The following is a 21999-nucleotide window of genomic DNA, read 5'->3' as shown; positions in this document are numbered from 1 at the left end:
GAGAAAGGGAACTTCCAAAACGCCCTTAAAATAGTCAGATTTCTTTCCTTTTGAGAACGAGAGCAGCCACGTGGTTCGAGCTGGTGTCACCCGTGATGACCACACAGCCGGGGCGGTGCAGAGGTGCTTTCTGTGCTGGAGGGAAAGGCCTGGCTTCTTCCTGAAGCTGCCCCAGGCCAGGGAAAGCAGCATGGAAGCAGGGTAAGACCACCAACAGTCAGCTGCATCTGTTCTAGGCTTTTTCTTCTCTCAAAGCTGTCGTGTAGGTACTTTCGTTTTTCTGTGTGTCACACGTTGGGCGAGGAGGGACGGGAGGACACCAGACTCTCCCTGTCAGCTACCCTGGCATGGGGCCTGTGGCACATGGGTCCTCCTGTGCCGTGGGAAACTGTCTTGGGTTTGCTTTGGGTCAATTTTTTTTCTCTTACCCTCCACAAAACTGCTATAACTTGAGAGAAGGTTTTTATGCAGACAAAAGAGATCTGACGTGGGGAGATTAATGTTAGGATTTATTACCAGCAGTATAAAAACTAAAGAACTATATATACAATAATTCTTACTAGGCAGAAGTGCTATATAATTACAGAAGTACTCCTCTTGTATCAGTTTAGGATGAGAAGCAGGGTTTTTTTTCCATTTCCAGAGCTACAGGTCTCAGGGGATGGCAGCTGTGGATGCTGTGTCTCGTAGAAAGCAGCTCGCAGGATCTGCTAATGGGGAAAGCTAGCCTGCTTTTGTTTTACCTCCCCTCCCTGCTGGCACACAGTCCACAGCTGAGTCAGAGGGGCCTGGGAGATCCTGAGCATCCCTCAGCCCGAGAGGGGCTGCCCTCGACTCGGCAGCTCGCACCCCAAAAGCAGGAAGTTTCGGGTTTTCGCTATGAGATGATGGAGTTGAAACGAGATGCAAAAACAGCGTGGGCAAAAGGAGCAGCTAGATGTGCCTGAGGTACCTCCATGTCAGCCAGGGCAGGGGAGTAGTGCTGCTGCTCCCAGGGAGTGGGTGAGGGAGGAGGAGGATGGTCTGTGGCAACACTGCCCACCCAGGGAGGCCGCGTGGGGCTCAAGATGGCTCGGGGAGATTTCCCGCTCCGGCTGCTGGGCCAGAGAGGCTCTGGGAGCACAGGGAGAGCCAAGGAGTGCCTGGGCTTCCTCCCACACCTGAGAGAGACCAAGAAACATTGTCCAGGGGTGAGGGGAATGCTGCAGACCAAGGAGGACTCTGGTTATGACTGTGCCCAGCGCTCAGAGCCTTTGGCTGAGGGACGGGCTTTCCCGCAGCTCCCCGGATGCACCTTCTGTCTGAGCTCGGGTCACACCCTGCACACCATCCCAGCCTGCACTGCTGGGGCGTGGGGCACTGTGCCCCACCATGGCCCCACTGTGCCCCTCCAGGCCCTGCTGGAGTGAGCTGGGGCTGGGGGACTCCTGCCCTTGGCCGGGTGCTTTGCTGGCACGAGATGGCACGGCACGGCACGGCACGGCGCTGAACAGCACGGCACAGCTCGCTGGCAGTGCTAACCCTGCTGCTTCTCTCTGCCCCTAGAGTGGTTTATCCTCTGTCGGACTCCCCCACTGCCAAGATGTCCCAGTCACCTCCAGCCGACGAAGGCAGCACGTTCGCACACCTCTGGAGCACTCTGTAAGTGGGGGGGGATCATTTCCCGTGAGGGGTGTTTGGAAGCAGGAGCAGACAAGTTCCTTTTGCATCCTCTGCTCTCCACATATACCTTTGTCACACTGAGAGTTTTGCTCCCAGGTTCCAGCCTCCCTGCTCAGCCCATTTCATTTGCCAAGCTGTCTGTTGAAACCAGCACACAAACACACGTGGCACTGCCCCTTGGAGGGCTCCTTTTTTCTGCTGCAGTGCTCCTGGGCTGCATGGAGATGGTGTCAGGGCCAGAGCAGAGGTCCCCTTAAACTGGGTCCCTTAATTCTACAATTAAACATCTTCCAGCCCCACCAAGATGTTTGCAAGTCTTCTGTCCTTTGAGCCTCATGCTCTAAATAAAGCAGGGGAGAAGGACTGTGCTTCATTCCATCCTTTCTGCCTTGGTATCTTCTCATGTAAAGACATCCCAAGGTGACAGATATGCCACAGCAGCTGGGTGGATGCACAGCTTCCCAAGCCTCTGCTTGCTTTACCTGCCAGGCAACAGTTTGCCCGAGCAAAGCCTGCTCTGCCACATGGGAAACAAAGCAGAGGATGGAGAGAGGAGTTGGGGAGGTGGCAAGGTTCAAGGGGATTGTGAGTTGCTGGGTGGTGGTGGCGATGCCATGGCGTGTTGGAGGGCTGGGAAGATGACTGTGCCCTCACTTCTCCTCAGGGAGCCAGACAGCACCTACTTCGACCTCCCTCCAGCCACCCACACCGGCAGCAATGAGGTCTCCAACCAGACAGAGGTCACGATGGACGTCTTCCAGATGAGAGGCATGAGCGACTCGGTGATGGTGAGTGTGCCAAGGTGTCGCCTGCGCCAGATACAGACTCGATTTCCCCACAGGGGTGGGTTGGGGGCTCTGGGGGAGGCAGGGGGGAGCACAACCACTGCAGGTGTGGCACTGCTGGCACCAGTGCAGGGTCTGATCACCTGTGGCACGGGGGTCAGTAAAACCGTGGCTGCTCCCTGTTAGACGATATCTCTGCACACAGCAGAGGGGGCTCAGTGCTGTAAGGGCAGCAGAGCTCGAGTCCCATGACAGGAACAGGTGTCATTTGCTCTGCTACAAATGGTGTGTAGTAAAAGCCCACCCTACAAGCCCTTGGCTCTGTCCAAGGCAGAGTCTTGGAAAAGCATCGAGGCTGTGTGAGACATGCAGGTCACTTGTGCGTGTTTGGTGCCTCAGGCAGGTTGACCTCCCAGCAGCATCCCTGCAGCAGCTCCGGCTGTTGGCAGCATCCCCCTGCAGAAAGCCGCCGTTTCCCGGCAGAAAGCCGCCCTTTCCCTCCCCGACAGCTTGCCTCCCCTCCCCCAGCCCCTTTTCCCTCGCTTTCCGCTCGCTTTCCCTCCCTTCCCCAGCCTCTGCCACAGCAGGCAGGAGCAGGGCTGATAACTGGGGCTGTGCCCCTCGCTGGGCGGGCGAGCCCTCGCCTTTCCCCGCGCCCCTGCTGTGCCCAAAGCCAAGCCCTGCAGGGTTGGTGCAGCCCGGGGTGCATGACAGTAAATGCACAGGTAACAGGATGCCACTGCACTGAGACAGAGGCAAGAGAGGGGAGCAGTGGTGGAGGGACTACTCAGTCCATGCTGATTCCTGCTGCTCGTGGGGCTCAGCACCAGTGCCAATGCTCAGTGACTTGGAGCAGGTCACCCCAATGCCCTGGCTACCCATCTATCTATCCCTATCTATCCCTGTCAATCCCCCTAGATATCCATCCATCCATCCATCCATCCATCCATCCATCCATCCATCCATCCATCCATCCATCCACACCTATCCATATGTATCTATCCAGGCAGGGATAACTCCCTATCACTGAGACATGGAGCTCTCACAGAGTCACTGCATCATCGGGTCAGTGCAAGCATGGCCACCTCGCTGTGCTGGTGACAGGTGCCAGCCAAGGAGGTTTCCAGCCCCGTGTGTCTAGAAGCAGCTTTCAGGAGTGGGATGGGGGTGGGTTTGATGGTGGAGCTGGACCCCCACTCTCCTTGCAGTGGGAATGGTTGGTATCGCCCAGTCCATCACTGGGCAAGCTGGGGCCTGCCCTGTGCTTTAATGAATAGTCATGAGGGACAGAAGGGGTGGGCCCCGTTTTGTTGTTGGATGCAGCGAGTTGACAGAACTAAGGGAGATGAAAAAAGCAAGAGAGCCAACAGACGGCGGCACTCGGGTGGCCAGCGCAGCATCCCTGGCGCTGCCCACCCCGGCCCTGCTCCCACACTCCCCCCTGCCACCCGCCATCCCACCCCGGCCTCCTCCATCGCCACCCCGACCCCATGACTCCCGTGGCAGGACGGTTCCCCGCGCTCCGTGAACCCCAAGACAGCTAAGATGCTGTACATCAGCGACCCGATGCAGCATTACACCACGGTAGGTGCTGCTCGCTACGGACGGGCTTTGCCTTGCTGCTTTTATAGGAATGATGCCCCACTGCTGGGGCACCCGCTCCAGCTCTGCCTGCCCAGCCTTCGTGCTGCGGCCCAGGATGCTCCAGGGGCTGTCCCAGTGGGAGCCTGTCCCCAGCCCACGGCTGGGAGGACGAGCTGGGGCTGCTCCAGCCCCGCTCCTGAGCCCCAAGCTGTGTCAGGGCAGGTGCTGCAGCCTCGGTGGCTCGGTCACTGTTCCTCTGGCTTTGCCTGATCCGGTGCTGGCAGAGCCCAGGGTGTGATTTAAACCTTGGTGAAAGGAGTGCAGGCTGCTCGTCTGTGTGCACAGTCAGGAGGGTGTGAGCTGGAGCATCCATCCAAGGAATGCCTGCGCTGCTGGAACCACCAGCACTGGTTTGTTGTCCACTGGGGATCTCTTCAGCTGAGCCCACGGCACATGCCATGGCCCCAGGCAGGCTCCCCTTCCCTGGTGGATGTCCCTGGGAGGGCAGAGCAGGTGAAGTGGTACCTGTGCTGCAGGTGATACGCTTTCAGCCCTGTCCTTGGGTGTTTCCTTGGGTGTTTCCTTGGGGGTCTGTTCTGTCTCTGACATTCAGAACAGTCCGGCACAGGCACAGAGGCAGTAGGAGAGCAAAGGAAATTACTTCATTCCTCGTTTTTACCTTCTGTGTGTTGCTACCAAGCCGTGTGTCCCGGGATCAGTGGGGCTGTTCCTTGGGAGGCTGTTGCTGCAGTTGTGTGTGTGTGTGTACAAACATGTGTGTGTATGAACATATTTACACACACACACACACACACACACACACACAAACACTCCTGCCTTTGATTTGTCTTTTAAGGGAATGTTTCCATGATTTTGTCAATTCTGAACAACAAGTTGGTCATTTTCCCCCCCTGCACCGGACTTTGGGTCTCTCTGCCAGTGGATTCCAAAGTCCTGGTGCTTGGGAAGCTGTGTCTTGCCCGGCTGGCACAGATGGTAGCCTGGGTCTCACATCTCACCATTTCTCCCTGGGGAAGCTCTCTCCCGTGCCGAGGTCAGGATGCTCTGCTCAGGGGGAGGTCCCCACTCACCTGCCCATTTCTGGCTGCAGGCTTCAGCCATGCACAGTCCTGGCTCTAAGCACGAGAGAAAAACAGCTCAGCCTTGATACTCCTGGATTGTCTGGGCTGTAGATGAGCCCTGTCCAGCAGCAATCCCTTCTTCCTTGCTGCTGCTCTCCTGGTTGATGCCCGAGCTTTGCCTGTGCCACCGTGCCAGTGCTGCCCTGCCCACGGTCCCCATGGCTGCTGCCCAGCAATTCCCAGCTGGAAGGCAAGGGCTTTCCACATGCCAAAGTTTTTCTCCAGGTGAAGCCTGGGATTATGGAAAGCTTGGCTTGTCTTCGGCTGGGCTATTTATAGAGCGGCAAGGAGGAATAGAGGGGTTTAGGCACATATTTTAGGGAGAAAATGGCTGGATGTGTAAAAGCAAGCCAGATCTTGTTCAGCATTCCTCCAGTTAGTCACAGGCTCCAACGACCTTGTGAGAGATGCAGGCAACAGGAGAACTTCCCTGGAGAAGGATGATTGCCTTTAAACCATTCCACATTGTAGACGGTTGGGTGAGGTTGGGATCCCAAGTTAAAACACGTCTCCTGATTCCTGAGCTGTGAGCCTTGCAGCCCTTTGGGGAAGGCTGAGCCTGCTGGCTGTGCCCACGGCTGCTTCCAGAGCTCTTGGCTTCCCAGAGCTGCCCTGGCAGGTGCTGGGAACAGGGACAGTCCTGCTGGGGCATGGGGGCAGTCGAGGGCGACCCTGTCCATGCCAGGACAACACACAGCGATGCACCGTCCGCTGCGTGGGGTCACCGGCACAGCCCTGGCGGCCACCACAGCACCCACCTCTGGGGCTGCCAGGGTGAGAGCAAGCCCTGAGCAACTTGGGAATTCCAGGTTTCTGGGCAAAAAAAGCCATCCTACTTGCTTTGAGAAACAGTTTGATTGGGGTCTGATTTTGTGATGAAACATTAGGGCCACTTTGGCCACGCGGTTCTCGGGAATGTCACTGTACTTAGGCTGTGCTGTGGGTAGAGCAGCTGCCAGCTCTTACTGGAAGTATCTGACAGTAATTGGTCAGAAGAGGAATAAGATAAAAATTGTAAAAAGTGAGGATTTGGTCCAGCGGGTCTGGAATGAGAGCCAGGACATGCCTAAGTGGGTCTGTTTGCCCTGTGCCCTTCCTGCAGAGCGCTGCATCGCAGCCACGCGCTTCGGAGGTTTGAGGTTTTCCCCAAATTAGAGCTGCATCAGGCACTGAGAGCAAACATCCCACTGGGAAACAAGCTACACACCACTGCTCAGGGCTGGCTGGCTCAGAGAAGCACTCCCAGGAGTGGTGTGTGGGTTCTGTCCTTGACCAGTGAATGCAAGGGGGACAGGTCAGAAAACAGGTCAGCCACCCAGGACTGCTGTCACAATGGAGCAATGCCATCACCAGGGACTGCTGCTCACCTTGCCAGGGCAGCTTCACTGAGCTGTGACACTCTGGAAGGGCCACCGTGGAGCAGAGCCCTGCATGCAGGACAGGACTGTCACTGCCCGCCCACAGCGGGACATCTCCCACACCTGAGTGAGCCCCAGAACATCCCTGCCCTCTCCCCGCTGTCAGAACAGAGGCTTTCCCTAGGCAGGTGTGCTGGAAATCTGGGACTGGGGCACCCCGCTGGCTCCGGTGATGATGGAGCAGATCGAGGGGGATGATTTAAGTACTGGAGTTTATCCCTCACACAAGTGGTGACCTGTTGGAAAACCCAAGCCACCCAGACCAGCTCCTTTGGCTCCCCTCCCGCATGCTGGCCCTTTAAGGAGGCTGTAACAGGACACCCCAGCCCTGGAGAAGGGTGGCTGAGGTTTCCCTGTCTCTAAACTGGCTGGTGTTTTCTTTTTTCCCTCCTCCCCTTTTCCCTTCCTCCAGTCCCAGTTCAATTTGCTGAACAACAGCATGGATCAGAGCATCGGCAGCAGAGCAGCCTCCACCAGCCCCTACAGCTCCGAGCACACCTCCAATGTCCCAACGCATTCTCCCTACTCGCAGCCCAGCTCTACCTTCGACGCCATGTCCCCGGCTCCCGTCATCCCCTCCAACACCGACTACCCCGGCCCGCACCACTTCGAGGTGACCTTCCAGCAGTCCAGCACCGCCAAGTCAGCCACCTGGACAGTAAGTTGCATGTCTTGTGCCTTCTCCGGGGAGATGCTCACCACCACCCACAGCATCCTCGCCACCAGCAGCCAGCACCTTGGTGGTGGGGACGCTTGGCAGGGCAGCTGTGGGACACGGCCACCACCCGTGGGGACGTCACCTGCACGGGTGGTCCTGGGGAGCAAAACTCGCAGGAAACGTCCGTGCTTGCTTTTCAGGGGGGTTCTCCCAAAGGGCTGTGAAACGCAGTGGCTACAATGTCACTTCTCTCACTGCAGTTCCCTAGACTGCAGGTAAATGTCCCCAAAAGAAATGTCCTGGGGAAGTACCTGCCTTGTTCCCCCGGTGCTTCCCAACACCTTTGCTAGCCAGCGCTGTCAGAGGAGAGGCCATGGGTAAGAGGGACCTTTGCTCTCATCTCCCAGCGCCGTTCCCAGCTTTGCCGTAAATTCCTGCTTGTCATTGACAATCCCTTTCCACCTCGTACCAGAAGAGTAATTTAATCTCTAAAAGTCACGGCTAAACGGCAGAGTAGGATTTTAACCACAGTGGGTTTTTAATCAGGATCACATCGTGCGGTCCGCTGGTCTCCTCGGGAGCGGGGATGCAGGTTTGGTCCACGGCACAGGAGAGCTGTGCGGAGCAGGGACCCGGCGGCAGGGGAAAGCGTTCAGGGGCTGCTGTGCTTTTTGCGGAGAAAGGTCCTAAGTTGGCGTCCCCGGCTCAGCGCAGCGCTGTCCCTGTTGTTAAGGGCAGTGCCGGAGGCGTTCCTGCAGCGGGTGCCTCCGGAGCGCCCGGAGCGCCGCTCACCAGCGCGCTGGAGCCGGGCGGGTTTTCTCCTCGGGAAACACCGATTGAGCAGAAAGGCTGCGGTGGGGTGACTGACATCCCATGGGAACAGAGAGGGTTTCCTCCGGGGCTGCGGTTTGACATTGCCATGGAACGGGCAGAGCAGCCCGGGAGCGATGTCAGCCCCAGGTGTGATGATCACCTTTGTTTTCGGGAGGTGACGTGTTTAATTGCCAAGACAGTCCTTCCCACGGGAGGCAGAAAGCATCCTTGGATGCTGTCGTGCAGGGAGACCCGGGCAGCAGCCAGGGGTGCTGCTGCACGGTGGGATGCTCCCAGTGTGTCCTGGTGAGGGTGCAGCAGGGGACGGGCTCCGGCAGCGGCCGCAGCGCTGGGACTGCGTCCCGTGAAATCCAGCGGTGGGCGGAGTGGGAAAGCAGCAGTCGGCAGCAATCGGGCGTTTGAACGCAGCCGAATTCCTGGCTGGAGCAGTCCAGCAGCTTCCCTGCGGCCGGTGGCTGGAGCTGCACAGCTGAGTCCCGCAGATCAGCGGCTTAGGACAGCACTGTGGTTAAACACGACCTGCCCTCGCAGGAGTGGTTAATGCTTCCACTGTCTTTCCTTGCGGGATGTTGCTCAGGGATGCATTGCATACTGAATAAACTTGAGGTCCTTGGGGCAGGATGATGTGACTCCAGACCGATCCTATCCCTACTGGGGGATAATTCCCATCAGTTACAGGGAAAGCTGCACAGGACCTGCCCAGGGAAGGGAGGCATTCCCGTACCACTAAAACATCTGAATGGAAACCCAAACGAGACACTGCAGGGTGTCTTGTCCCAGTGTGCAGGGACGGGGGCCAGAGAGTGTCTGATTGTAGCCATTGTCCCCAGCTAGGAGTGCTGGAGGATGGCTTTGGGGTGGAACAGACACAGCGTGGGCAGGGCTCCCTGCCTGAAAGACATCCCTTTCCCCTGGGATCTTTCTGCAGTTGTAGCTAAAGTGAGCTCGGGCTGTCTCAGCATCACCCATGTTGTCTGTGCCCCTGCAGTTACTGTGTCCCACTGGGAGCTTGGTTCATCAGGACAGGATGGCTGCTTTTCCCAAGCCTTTGTGGAAAGTCAGGGCAGGCAGTCAGAGGTGTGTGGCCCTCTGGACCACGACACTGGGGTGGCTGCATCTCCCCAGCCATCATCCCAGCAGGATGCTGCCAGGTCAGAGCCCAGCAGCCCACAGTTCACTGTGCTGGAGCCGAGCCTTGCAGAGAACAGCAGTGGGCTGGCACCCTGAGAGCACAGGGGATGTTTCATTTGAAGCAGTGCTTCCTGCAGGACTGCTGATGTGGATGCAGAGGGTCTGCCTCTCTGAGGTGCCATGTGAGGAACGGTCCTGCTGCAGTGACAGCTGGTGCCACTGCATGTCCTCCTGGCTGGGGCTGTCACAGACACATTTATTGCTGGAAGATGAGGCCGTTGCCTTCCTCCCACTTGCCCTGAGCTCTGTGGTGCCACCACCACACCCGAGGCTGTCCTGGTAAAATGGGGAAAGGAGCTCAGCAAAATAAACATGTTCTCTGTTGCCAGTCAGTCAAACGCAGATGTGTGACCCTCCACAGGAGCTGAGCACACTCATGTAGTGGTCAGGAGGGCTGGGGACAGGCAGGGATGTCTGACAGCACTGTCACACAAAGGGCAGCAGTGCCCACCATCCTGGAGCACTGCAGGATACGCGTGGGTTGGGCCAGCACGTCAGAGGAAACAACCCGGCCTGTTTCATCCCTACCTGGGAAAGCCTTGTGGCTTTTGCAAGCACTGGGATTCACTGCACCAAGTGATTTATGGCAGGGTGGTTGATCAATTTACACCAAGCTTTGACCACAAGCTTGGTGGAGCCAACGCTGCAGAGCAGCAGGGAGTCCCTATGCTGGAAGAAGGCTCTGCTGAAGGTCTCTTGCAATCTGGGGTCAGATCAGGGAGGATCCAGCCATGAAGGAATGGACAGCTGGTTGGTGTACAGGCAATGCCAAAGCAAGTAGTTCATGCAAGTCACCTTGTCAAATGATTTGGGGTCATTTTTGAGACAATCGTGAGCTTTGGTTGATGGAAATGTGTAGCTCAGTGGCATCCTGGTTCAATCCCTCTGGAAGATGCGGTGTCGTCTGAGAAGAGCAAAGGTGGCTCCATCACGGTGTGCCCAGGAGATGATTCCTCATAGCAGCCAGCTCCTTAATCTAGCAGAAAAAGACGTAATAAGATCCAGCACTTGGAAGCTGAAGCCAGGCAAATTCAGACTACAAACAAGGTGGAATTTTTTTAGCAGTGAGGATAATTAAACATAGGAACAATTTACCAAGGAATGCGGTGGATTCTCCAACTCCTGAAGGATTCAAATGAGGACTCTGCATATCTCTTGAGAGATAAGCTGAGCTTTAGCAGACACCCTTGGCTCAATACAGGAGGAGGAGGAGGAAGGAAGGGGTCTGGGGGCAGCAGTGTGGGGAAAGGGCCCAGAGCATCATCAGCTGCTCTCCCTTGCCCCTAAATGCTGATTTTCTAATTTTAGGAAAGGTGTGAATGGAGAAGGGGCAGAGCCTTGGGACAGGGGTTTGGGGCTCACATTACCGAGCTCTGGCCTTGCAGGGGGACACTGGGCAGTGGTGGGTGACACTGGACATCCCAACCCCCGGCCTGGGCTCTGAGCACCACATATCACCACCAGCTCTGGACCGAACCAGCAGCTCTGCTCCGTGCTGTGGGGAGCCCTCCAGGCTGCTGCCGCCTCCCTTTTCATTTTTAATGGCCTTCTTATCGCAGAGAGCAAGGGCCAGATGCTGAAAATAAGGTTTTCCCTGTAGGTTGGAAGCCCCCCTCTGGTAGGCTGCTCCGGCGGGGCTGGGAGGAGGACCGGGAGCTGCGGCGCGGCAAGACGGGGCACGCCGGCATCCTGCCTGCCTGCTGGGAGCCATCGGGGCTCCGGGAGCCCGCAGCTGCCCGGACACGCTGCAGCCGCAGCCGATCGCGGCGCTTTCCTCGCCGCAGCCCCTCACCGCACCGGCCAGCTGGTAACTGATGGCTAATTAGGATTTTTCTCAAGTCGGGTTGGTGGCAGAGCAGGGCTCCCTCCCCGCCGGACGCTGTCACGTGTGCCAGAGCTGCACAAGTGTTAATGGGGTCTTTGGCCTCCCGTGGCTGGGCTGCGGAGGGATGTGGGGGCTCGAGCCCACGGTGTGGGGCAGCTGCCCAGGCCCACACGGAGCCCCCGGAGCCGGGGGGCGATGGACAAACCCCCAGGCTGTGCAGGCAGGGGCGTCTCTGACACAGGCACAGGCACAGGGAGGTCCAAACCACATCCAGGGACTTGCTGCTGCTTCAGAGAGCACACAGCAGGTGAGGGAAAGGCTGGAGGTGTTCATAGCTGAGGGGAGCTCCTCCTGCTCCCACGGACAGCTGGGCACCAGTCACCCACAGCAAACTGATCCCAGTGCTCAGCCAGTGGGAGATGGACACGTGGAACTGGTTCCAGTTACTCGTTAGATCTTGCAGCTGGAGTGTGGGCACTGGGGAGCTGAAATGCTTTGCCTGATCCTAAACTGAACGAGGAGGATGGGAATAATTGGTGTGGCAGGAGGCAGGTTCTCCCTTGATGCTTGCTGCCTGAAGCTCTTTGGGGTAGAGATGGTTGTAAAGACAAGGGAAAACTCTTCAGGAGCATCTATAGACAACAAACCCACTCTTCAAATCCTCTCTGGCACTTCCACAATCCCACAGAAGTTCCTGTCCAACAGCCATGGCCTGGAGATGATCAGGGGCCATGCACAGCTTAGGACACTGCCTCTGAGCCACAAACATCTCTGGTTTTGTCCAAGCAGATGGGCAGGTGAGCGTGGATATTTTGGCATGCTTGAAGTAGAGAAGCAGCCTCAGCACCAGCCTGCCCAGAGCCCATCGAAGCCAGCCCACTGGAGGCTTTCCACCAGCTTTTGCAGGGTGTGGATGAGGCTCCAGGAGCTGCAGACACAATGGAATTAAGAAAAAAGGCAAAGGAATTCGGTGTGCGATGTTCCAACACGATCCCGCTATCAGCTCCACTATCTCGAACGTGTCTGGTATGCACAGGTCAAGGGAATGACTTACTGGCAGTGCTGCTCCACCGGGAAGGCAAAGCTCTCCAGCAGGAGAGGTTGGAGAGAGCTGGGAGCCTGTGACCTCCGGGGCATAAGGGAGAGGGGGAAGATGCTGGTGCGCCCTCGGCAAACCCTCTCTGTGCCCGTAGCCACTCAAGCTGGGAGAGCAGGAGGAACAGCTCCCTCCCTGCATGGCACAGCCCCAGCGGGATCCTCCAGGGCCAGTGGTTTCCCTGAGCCCAGGTCTTGCTGCTCTGGTTTTAACATTTTGTTCCCAGCAACAATTCCCAAGCCCAGCTCAGCCTCCTCTTCACTCCCCTCCCAGTCTGTCCCTGCATCCAGACCTGAGGCTGCACGTGAAACAACCTCCCTGCTGGATTTGTGGCTTCCTTTTTGGCGAGAGGGAGCTCTGGGCTCCCCTTGGTCAGGGGATCTGAGTATCCAATGCACAGAGGGACTCAAACCTACGAGAAGAGATTAAATACCCTGGAGTGCCAGCGCTGGCTCAGCACTGACTGAGAGCAGCCACGACCCCCGTAGTTATTTTAAGGATATGCACACTGGGGAAGGCAAGGAGAGGGGTCCTTTGGGGGGGAACCAAAGGATTTTAATTAGCAGTCATGATATGCTAATTAAGGTAGAAGGATGCAGGCTGGAGCACGTGCAGCCTCCCTGTGCTGCTCTGCTGGGGGGCAGCCCCAGGACCTCAGTGGTCTGGGGGACCTGAGGGTGACAGGGGTCCCCAGCAGCTGATGATGGCTGGGGGGAGCAGGGGGCTCTGCTGAGTGCCTTGAGCACAGCTGGTGGTGACTTGGTGTCACCCCAGTGCATCACTGCAGTGGGGTGGGGACCACAGGCACAGAGAGGTGGGTGTTGGAGCATCCCTTACAGCCATCACCCTGGCCCATCCCTGCTGCGATGCAGGAACTGGAGACACAGGGACACAGGTACCAGGGCACCCCTTACATCCATGCCAAGGGCAGTGCCCACACTTCTCAGCACCCCTGTGTGCTGGACAGGTACCTCGGGCCCCGCTGGGCACTCCCCTCTCCTCTCCTCTCGAGCCTCATTGATGCGCTGGACACATTCAAACCCGGCTCACAGCAAACGAGCAAGCAACAAAGCAGCTTTGGGGAGGAATTTCCAGCCCAGTGAGGAGTTTACAGGCCAGTGATTAAAAAATGGTTATTAAAAAAAATTAGACAGAAAAAAGAATTAGCTCTGCAGCCGGCACGTCTTCCAGGATCTGTCGTAACAGATTCGTCCGAGCCGGTTAACGGTATTTGCGGTTTGCAAGATGCTACATGTCTGGGGAAGATGACAGACACGTTATTATCACCTCTGGGCTGCGATCTGCCCGAACCTGTCCCAGGATGCAGCTCTGCAGCTGCTTGCTGGGGAGCACAAGGAAATTAGCAGCCGGAGGCAGCACTTTTCTTCTCTCTCCCTTGCCAGGCCAGTGGCTTTATTGGGATCCATTGACTGCAGCCCCGGACACGTCCTGAGCAGAGCTAATGAGGAGAGTGGAATGCAGGAGAGGAGGAGGCTGGTAGGGAGGAGGGGGGGAGGATTTGTGGAAAAAAGTAATTGTTGAGCAAATCATTTCCTTCAAGAGGGAAAGGAGGCCTTGGCTGCCTCCCGAACAGGCAAGTCTGGACGCTTCGGTGTCAACAGTTGAAGATAAATAAGATTTTATCAGCTCCGAATCTGTTGGGACACATCCTCCTAGCGGTTCTGCTGCCCACGCAGGGCTGGCCGAGATGGACTTCGCCGGGAGGTCTTTCCAGGCAGAGCATTCAGGTTATTTTTTGTGCAAGGCTGTCATCACCCGTGGGGAAAACCACCTCTTCCTGCGTGGGGAGGCAGCCCCAGGGCTGAGCGGTGCAGTGGCCTCTGGAGCAGGTCCTGGTCCTTGGTCAGGGTGGGCAGCAGCAGATGCTGGGACTCCACGTCAGCGCTGCATCCACAATGTGGGGCATTCGCTCATCGGGATCTTGTGGTGTGCAGAGCACACCTCGGGGCAGTGGCACCAAGAAAAAACCATGGTAAAGCCTCACAGCAGCCAGTGGCACCGGGGGCTCTGTCCCTCAGCTGGATTCATGCCCTGTTACATCTGGCACTGGTGCACCGAGGTCTCATCTCACCAAAGAATCAGCCACATCTCAAACACATCCAAAGACTCTTTGTGTTACCAAGGCCTTAGGGAAAGAGTTCAGTGCTGATATACTGCTAGGGTTTAAATAACTTGGCTTTTCCAGGTATTCCTAGTCTTCTGCAGGATGAGTGGGAGTAGCAGGGAATGGATGGAGATGGAGCTGGCATTATGGTGTCAGCCCAGCAGCCAAGGGTGACACTGGGAGCTGCAGGAAATCCCAGGGGAATACAGGTTCTGTGTTTCCAGAGGCGTCAGGGAGCCTGTCAGCACTGCTGCTGCTCTGTGCTGGTTAGAGCAGCCCAGCAGCCACAAGCCACAGAAACCTGTTGAGCTCCTCAAACACACAACAACAGACACTCTGATGGTTTCCAGGAACAGAGATGACTTTAGTACTAACACAAGTGTGGAGTCAGACACCGGCAGCCCCCAGGGCAGAGCAGGGACTGAAAATACAGGCAGGAGGTGCCCAGGGCAGAACATACCCAGGCTCCTCTATGGGTGTGAAAGGAATCCTGGTCCTGAGGTCTGCATGTGCTGGGAAGGTGTCCAGGTGTCCCAAGATGTTGTTCCTGTGCCCAGCAGTGAGTTGGCAGCAGAGTGAGCGACCTGAGCTTTGTGACCCAGTGTGGGCATCTCGAGAGGTCGGTTTGTCCAAGCACTGTGGGACGGGGAGGATGTGAGTGAACAGCCTGAGGTTCTGCCAGCACAAGAGGCAGAAATGTGGCTGTGACAAACCAAGAGCCAAAGCAGCGAGGAGGCTGCATTGGCCTGTGATTAAACCCCGGTGTTTTGATCCCTGGCTCCTGCTCTGCCGCTGTCTCATCCTGCAGTTGAGGACTGCAGTGCCTGTGCTCCTTGTGGCTCTGCTGGGAGGTACCAGGCCCTCAGGTGATGCAGCACAGCCTGGCACAGAGATGGGCATGGGGCAGATAATTAGCAAGTACAGATACTGAACGTGCCTGCTCAGGGCAGATTTGGCTGTCCCCTATGGAGAGGGTGCATTGCCAAGGGCTGTTCCTGACTGGAAGCACAGCTGGGGATGTAGAGCCTCCTGGGATCCCAAACAGGCAATGCTCGTTCTCCTGGTGGCCACAGGCTGGGTGTGTGGGGCTGGGAGTGGCAGGAGAGGAGGCACAGGAAGGCTCCACACTGTGAGGAGTCGGGAGCGAGGCCGCCCAGGGCACAGCCTGGACTTTTCTTGCCCAGGATTATCAGCCCAGAGTTCCTTAAAAGAACAGTTTGTTGGAGTGGAGGGATCTTTGAAGGCGATCCCAGAGCTGTTGGGACACGAGGAGGTTATCAGTGGAGACATGCCTGCCGCCTTCCCCCCGCGGGGAATCGCTCTGCTATTTAACAGAGATTTATCCATGTCATAACATGGTATAATGAGAGAATTTGTTACCAAAGAACTTGCCATAATGCACCTCTGCTCTTCCAGAGCAGTTATAGTTCCCAGGCGTGTTGAGGGCTGCCCGGGAATGTCTACATGAAAGGATCCTTTGACAGGAGTTGTCAGTATTTTAACACCTGGCAAGGAAGAGCCCCCTCCAAATAACCCTTGTTTTGCCACGGTGGTTCCTCAAACAGAGGGCATTAAACCCCATTGTGGTGGGCAAGCAGGTTCCATGGGCTGCAGCCCTGTGGGAGCTTCATTTCCAGCCAGGCAGCAGCAAGTCACTGCATTCTGAGCGGAGCAGAGCCTGTGCCTTTTCTGTCTTCCCAGAACTCTCCTGGAGACCACCTAAATGAGACAAACCTGGAAATGGTTTATCTCCTTTGCCCTGTCTCAGTCCCTGAGGTGGTGGGAGCACCTCACTCAGACAGAGGAGGCTCCAGTGCTGCAGCCAGGGCAGGGAGACACAGATCCTTCCTGCCTGATCCACAGCTGCACCGAACCGTGCTCATGGCCAGGAAAAGCAGGGACTGAGCCACTCATATCAGCCCCTGAGTCTGCTCCCAGACCCATCTGAGCAGCTGCTGAGCCCCCCGTTTTGGGCAGCCCCAGCTCAGGAATCCCCCAGCACCAGGAGAGCAGAGCAGAGCTGCAGCCTCGCTCCCCTCGGCACACCTGTATTTGGATGGCTCAGGACAAGCTTTAACATCCCCACAAATGCTCTGCACGGTGGTATTTTTTTGGCAGCAGGCACTGTGTTGTGGGGATGAGATAAAATACCTGGAGCAGGAACATGCCCTGCCATGCAGGGACGGGCGCAGGGGTGGGCTCGTGTACAGCAAACACATTCCTTGCGAGGTGGAAAACAGCATGGCACGGTGGAGAGGGAAGGGAGCTGCACATCCCCACACCTGGCAGCACGGGGAGTTCCTGGAAGGTGAAGGACACGTTCTCCTTCCCCAGCCCTGCTCTGGAGTGGCTCAAGCTGCAGCCCCAGGAGCTGGCCCGGTTCAAGGTCCTCGTGAGAGAGAGGAGTTTGCCACTGAGCCAGAACTGAACTCCCAGGTCCTGCATAATTAGCCACGACACTTTTAATGACATTAAGCATGATTTCCTCGGGCTGTGGTGCTCCCAGCCCTTGGTCCTCCCTGCTCTCCACTCAGCCACAAGCCTTGTGCGAGAACTGACTCAGGGAAATGTTTCAAAATGGGCTGAATGATGCATGAACGAGGGTGTTGCTGATTCTCAGTGAGATTCCCTCTCACTGTGATGTGTCACAGCACAACAGGTGGCCCTGCTCTGTCAGAGCACTTGGCCAGCTGGGAACCTCCTTCCCAGGAGGTGGCTGAATCTGCTTTATGTGGAAAGTGGACAGCACATAGCGTGGGTGAAACGGGTCAGATCTCAGTATTTCCAGGGGAGAGGGAAGGGCAGGGAGCCCTGTGTTGGCACCACAGTGGAAGAAGCCAAGGGCAGGCAGGGGAGCACCCGCTGTCCCCTCAGTGACGTTCACCTGGCGGGTGTCTCCTCTTTCCCAGTACTCCCCCCTGCTGAAGAAGCTCTACTGTCAGATCGCCAAGACGTGCCCCATCCAGATCAAGGTGTCCACCCCGCCTCCCCCAGGCACCATTATTCGGGCCATGCCGGTCTACAAGAAGGCAGAGCACGTCACCGAGGTGGTGAAGCGCTGCCCCAACCACGAGCTCGGCCGCGACTTCAACGACGGTGGGTCCCACCCTGCCCTGCTCCGGGACCTCACACCCCCCTGTGCCACAGCCCTGCTGTGCACAGGGTGGGCATCCTGGGCAGCCACGTCTCTAACCAGAGGTTTGCCTTGCAGGCCAGTCAGCCCCCGCCAGCCACCTCATCCGGGTGGAAGGCAACAACCTGTCCCAGTACGTGGATGACCCGGTGACGGGCCGGCAGAGCGTGATGGTGCCCTACGAGCCCCCGCAGGTACCCGGCTGCTGGGGAGGGGGCAGGACCAGCCTCTGCCTCGGGACAGGCTTGTGCCAGCACTGTGGGTGAACCCACAGGGGACAGGGCTGCTTGTCCCTGCTGTCCCCCTTGCCCTGGCATACCTAAGGCCAGCCCCGCTCTCCCCTCCACCAGTGGCAACTGTGTTCAGTATCTGCATCTCCCAGTCCTGTGAAGCATCCCAGAGCAGCCTGGTCCAGGGATGAGGGGTGCAAAGGGAGATCCCCTCTATTCCTGCCAGGCAGGTCCCCACAGTCCCCTCTTCCAGCTGGGACCATCCCCACACCACCCTTCCCTGGTGCTGCCCTGCCAAGGTGCCAGCCCTGTACCCTGTGCCCCTCTTCTTCACTCCCTGGGGGAGACAAGCCTGCTTCCCCCCCTCCAGTTCTTCACTCCCCAGTGTCCCTGCCTGCCTCCCCCATCACTCCCCGCTCAGCACCTGCTCTCCCCTCCCGGGCAGGTGGGGACCGAGTTCACCACCATCCTGTACAACTTCATGTGCAACAGCAGCTGCGTGGGAGGGATGAACAGGAGGCCCATCCTCATCATCATCACCCTGGAGACGAGAGAGTGAGTGGCTGTGGGAGCAGGGATGGGTGTCCCTCCTGCTGCAGGAGGGCTGGGGGCCCTTGGGATGGAACCCTCTCCTGCAGGGAACAGCCCCAGGGAAGGGGATGTGACAGCCCCAGCCCATGGCATGGGAATGTTCTCCTCTGCCAGCTCAGAAAAGGCTGGCGTGGAGGGACCAGAGACCCAGCCCAGAGTTGGCTTCTCCCCTGCAGCTGGAGCTTTCCTCTGCCCCAGGAGCTCCTCTTCCCCAAGAGCCTGCTGTCCCCTCCATTTGTCCCTGAGGATCCCTTCCCACTGAGGGAAGGGAGAACGCTGCTGCTCTGGTTCCTGAGCTGGACTGAGCCACAGCTAACTTCCCACGGGGAAACAGGGTCAGTGATTGCTGTGCTCTCCCAGTGGGCAGGTCCTGGGGAGGAGATCCTTCGAGGGCCGGATCTGTGCCTGTCCTGGCAGGGACCGGAAGGCGGACGAGGATCATTTCCGAGAGCAGCAAGCCCTGAACGAGAGCGCGGCCAAGAACGGCAACGCCAACAAGCGCAGTGAGTCCCTCAGGGCACCCCAAATCCCTGCACTCCTCAAGTTCAGCCTCCAATCCGCACCCAGGCACGATGCTTTGACCCCTCTCCACTAAATTTAGTTTTATAAGTCAGACAATAACAAAGGGACACTCCAAAGCAATGACTTTAGCATCCTGCATGGCTCGAGCCTGGTGCTCCCCAACACGTCCTGCCTCCCAGGACCCTGCCAATGCTCTTCCCCTCTCCTTTCCAGCGTTCAAGCAGAGCCCCCAGAGCATCCCAGCGCTGGGGACCAGCATTAAGAAACGGCGGCACGGGGAGGAGGAGATGTACTACGTGCCTGTAAGTGTGGGTGAGCTGCACAGGGTGACAGCTCGGCCTGGGACAGGGTCAGGCAGGTCAGGGATGCACAGGCTCCCACAGGGCAGCAGAGCTGGGCAGAGACTCGGGAAATAGGAGCAAAAGCATCCCTGGATGCACGTTTTCAAGGGACTGCTGGATCCTGAATAGTTTCTGGCCACAGTGCACTGTGCGTTTCTGGGTGGAAAAAAGGGACCACGAGGAATTGGCCAGGTGGGACAGGGATACAGCAAAATCCTGGGCTTCTTCCCTCCTCCAGGTTCGGGGCCGGGAGAACTTTGAGATCCTGATGAAGATAAAGGAGAGCCTGGAGCTGGTGGAGCTGGTCCCGCAGCAGCTGGTCGATTCCTACCGGCAGCAGCAGCAGCAGCTCCTGCAGAGGCAGTAAGTCCTGCTGCAGCCCCTGAGACACCCACAGCCCCCCAGGAGGGGCAGGGAAGTCTGATGGGCTCCAGGGGAGCTGCAGGCTGCGGCAGGGCAGCTCCAGCCCCCCCTGCCAGGCTGACCAGCACGTGCTCTCCCTGCACAGGAGCCAGCTGCAGACACCTTCCTCCTACGGGCCCGTCCTCTCACCCATGAACAAAGTCCACAGCGGAGGAATCAACAAGCTGCCCTCTGTGAACCAGCTGGTGGGACAGCCAGCCCAGCACGGCCCCGGCACCGCGCCCAGCCTGGGCCCCATGGGTGGGTGCTCCCCTCACCAGCCCGAGCCAGGGGCTCTCCCTGCCCAGGCAGGGGGGTGTCACGGCAGGGGGTGTCTAACAGGTCCGTCTGTTGTCCCTGCCCAGGGCCTGGAATGCTGAACAGCCATCCCATGCAGCCCAATGGGGAAATGAACGGGGGCCACTCGTCCCAGTCCATGGTGTCCGGGTCACACTGCACCCCCCCGCCGCCCTACAACCCCGACCCCAGCCTCGTCAGGTAGGGAAGGCTCCCGGGGCCCTGCCTGTCTTGTCCTCTGCCATTCCTTGCTGTGTCCCTCGCTCTAACCTTCCCATCTGTCTGGCAACTGGTCAACTGGCCACCGGCCCCAACTGAGGAATCACTGCTCCAAATCACACAGACTGTTCCTCTCAGCTCAGCAACCAAAGCCCAGCTACCGACCAGTCAGAAACCCCCACTGCCCTCATACACCCCCCTGGGAATCCTTCCCTCATTAGTCAGAAATGAAATGCATCCAAACGAGGGTCTTGTCCTACATGTCCCATGGCAAGTAGCTTTGTGAGCTGCCCCCTTCCCCTTCCTTCCAGCAGCACCTGGAAACGGGTCCACGTGGGCTATTTCCATCAGGAATGCACTACCAGCTCTGTAGCTTTTTAATGTTTTGGTCTTTAAAAAGACCACAGATGTTTCTGCACCAGCATCCACACGGGGCAGAGCCTGGCTGTGCTGCTCAGCCCAGGGCATGTCCTGACACCCCTCCCCAGTAGCTTCAGCTCCCTCACATTATTCTGAGTAAGTTCCTGAGTCAAAACCTCTGAAATCAGGAGAAAAACATATGTAGCTTTAGGAATGAACATAATCCCACACTCCACTCTGACCTTAGTGGCAGTGGAGGTCCCACTCGTGGAGCTCTCCGTGTCCCCCCACCTCCTCCGTGGCCTGACACGGTCTGTCCCACGGTGATGGTTTCCAGCCCAGCTGTTGTTCGTGAGAAGTTAATGCCACTTTATTTTCCAAACTTTTTCTGCAGTTTTTTAACAGGATTGGGGTGTCCAAACTGCATCGACTATTTCACCTCACAAGGGTTACAGAATATTTACCACCTGCAGAACCTATCCATAGAGGTAAATGCTTTGGGAAGATCTGTTTTTACCACTTGTTTCCAGCAGCTATTGGTCTGAAAAGCAAAACCAAAACTGTTTTAAGGGAAAGCGAATTCTGGGCCCCAACCCCTCACAGAAAATGTGTGCTCCCAGGATTGCTGCCTCCCACTCCTGCAGCCTTACACTATTTTAGGCCTCGATAAAAACCACAAGTCTCAGCTGGTTCCTCCAGACTGTCAGAAACAACAGAGATTAAAGATCCCCCAGGCCAGAGCACAGGGAGATTTTCCACCTAACACAGAAAACACAGCTGAGGTGCTCAGTGGAACACCCCAAATCCCACAGAGCCAGCAGGGACACCCCATTGCAGCTCAGGAAGGTTTAATCTGATTTCACCTCTTCCCCTGTTAATCTTTAAGACAAAAGAGGCTGAAATAAGGGAGTTGAGCCCGGGGCATTTATAGCAAGGGAAGCCAGGAATGAAATAGCCAAGATCAGGCAAAAGCTGGCAGGAGGGGATGCTGGAAGTACCTGTGTGTGCCCCAGAACATTCAGCCTCTGCTGCTGCCACACAGCGGTGCCAGTGCCTGGGTGGCACCAGAGCTGGGGCTTCCCCAGCCCGTCCCGGGAATGAGAAGGAGGAAAACAAATAATAACCCTAAACCCTTTGAGCCATGGCAAGCCCTGCACATCCCAGAGTTGGCGTTTTGGCTGAGACAGAGCTCCTGCCCAACCCCATTTCGCCCCAGGCAGGTGTAGCAGCATCTCCACCTGGCAGCTACACCGACCCGTGGGAGAGGTGATGATTTGTCACTGGTAGCTGGGGCCAGTTGCGTAACCTGAGCCTGGGTTTGGACCGTTTGCTCAACTAACTCCGTGACCGTCTGTCAGCTGTCCAAGGAAATGTTCGGAATGGCCGAAACTCGTGTCGGGGCTCTGAGCTGTGTGTCGAGTCGGTGTTTGTAGCTACTAATTGCATCCTCACTGTCTGCTGCAGTTAACGCTCCCCCCAGTCTCTGTGTTGGCATCACCGTGGATCCCTGGCAGGTCCCGCTGTGCCCAGGGCCCCAGGCTGAGGTCAGCCACCTCCCCTGGCTGTGTGAGCACGGCCTGTGGT

General features: G+C 57.4%; 1 protein-coding gene across 1 annotated transcript in view; it reads left to right on the top strand.

Annotated features, from left to right (window-relative positions):
• Positions 1-97: 97 nt before the first annotated feature.
• TP73 (tumor protein p73) overlaps positions 98-21999 on the top strand; it is a 24258-nt gene continuing 2356 nt past the window's right edge. Inside the window, exons 1-13 of the mRNA XM_027906885.1 lie at positions 98-201; positions 1546-1641; positions 2327-2450; positions 7004-7249; positions 17230-17416; positions 17532-17647; positions 18129-18238; positions 18635-18777; positions 19010-19098; positions 19376-19500; positions 19646-19800; positions 19905-20037; positions 20810-20903. Of these exons, the coding sequence (XP_027762686.1) occupies positions 191-201; positions 1546-1641; positions 2327-2450; positions 7004-7249; positions 17230-17416; positions 17532-17647; positions 18129-18238; positions 18635-18777; positions 19010-19098; positions 19376-19500; positions 19646-19800; positions 19905-20037; positions 20810-20903 (1629 nt within the window). The 5' untranslated portion in view covers positions 98-190. The remainder of the gene's footprint in view (positions 202-1545; positions 1642-2326; positions 2451-7003; positions 7250-17229; positions 17417-17531; positions 17648-18128; positions 18239-18634; positions 18778-19009; positions 19099-19375; positions 19501-19645; positions 19801-19904; positions 20038-20809; positions 20904-21999) is intronic.

Source organism: Empidonax traillii, unplaced genomic scaffold (assembly GCF_003031625.1).
Source record: "Empidonax traillii isolate 1590-97213 ecotype Southwest subspecies unplaced genomic scaffold, ASM303162v1 scaffold1370:size120874, whole genome shotgun sequence".
Taxonomy (NCBI): Eukaryota; Metazoa; Chordata; class Aves; order Passeriformes; family Tyrannidae; genus Empidonax; species Empidonax traillii.
This window is presented reverse-complemented; position numbering and strand designations above follow the sequence as displayed.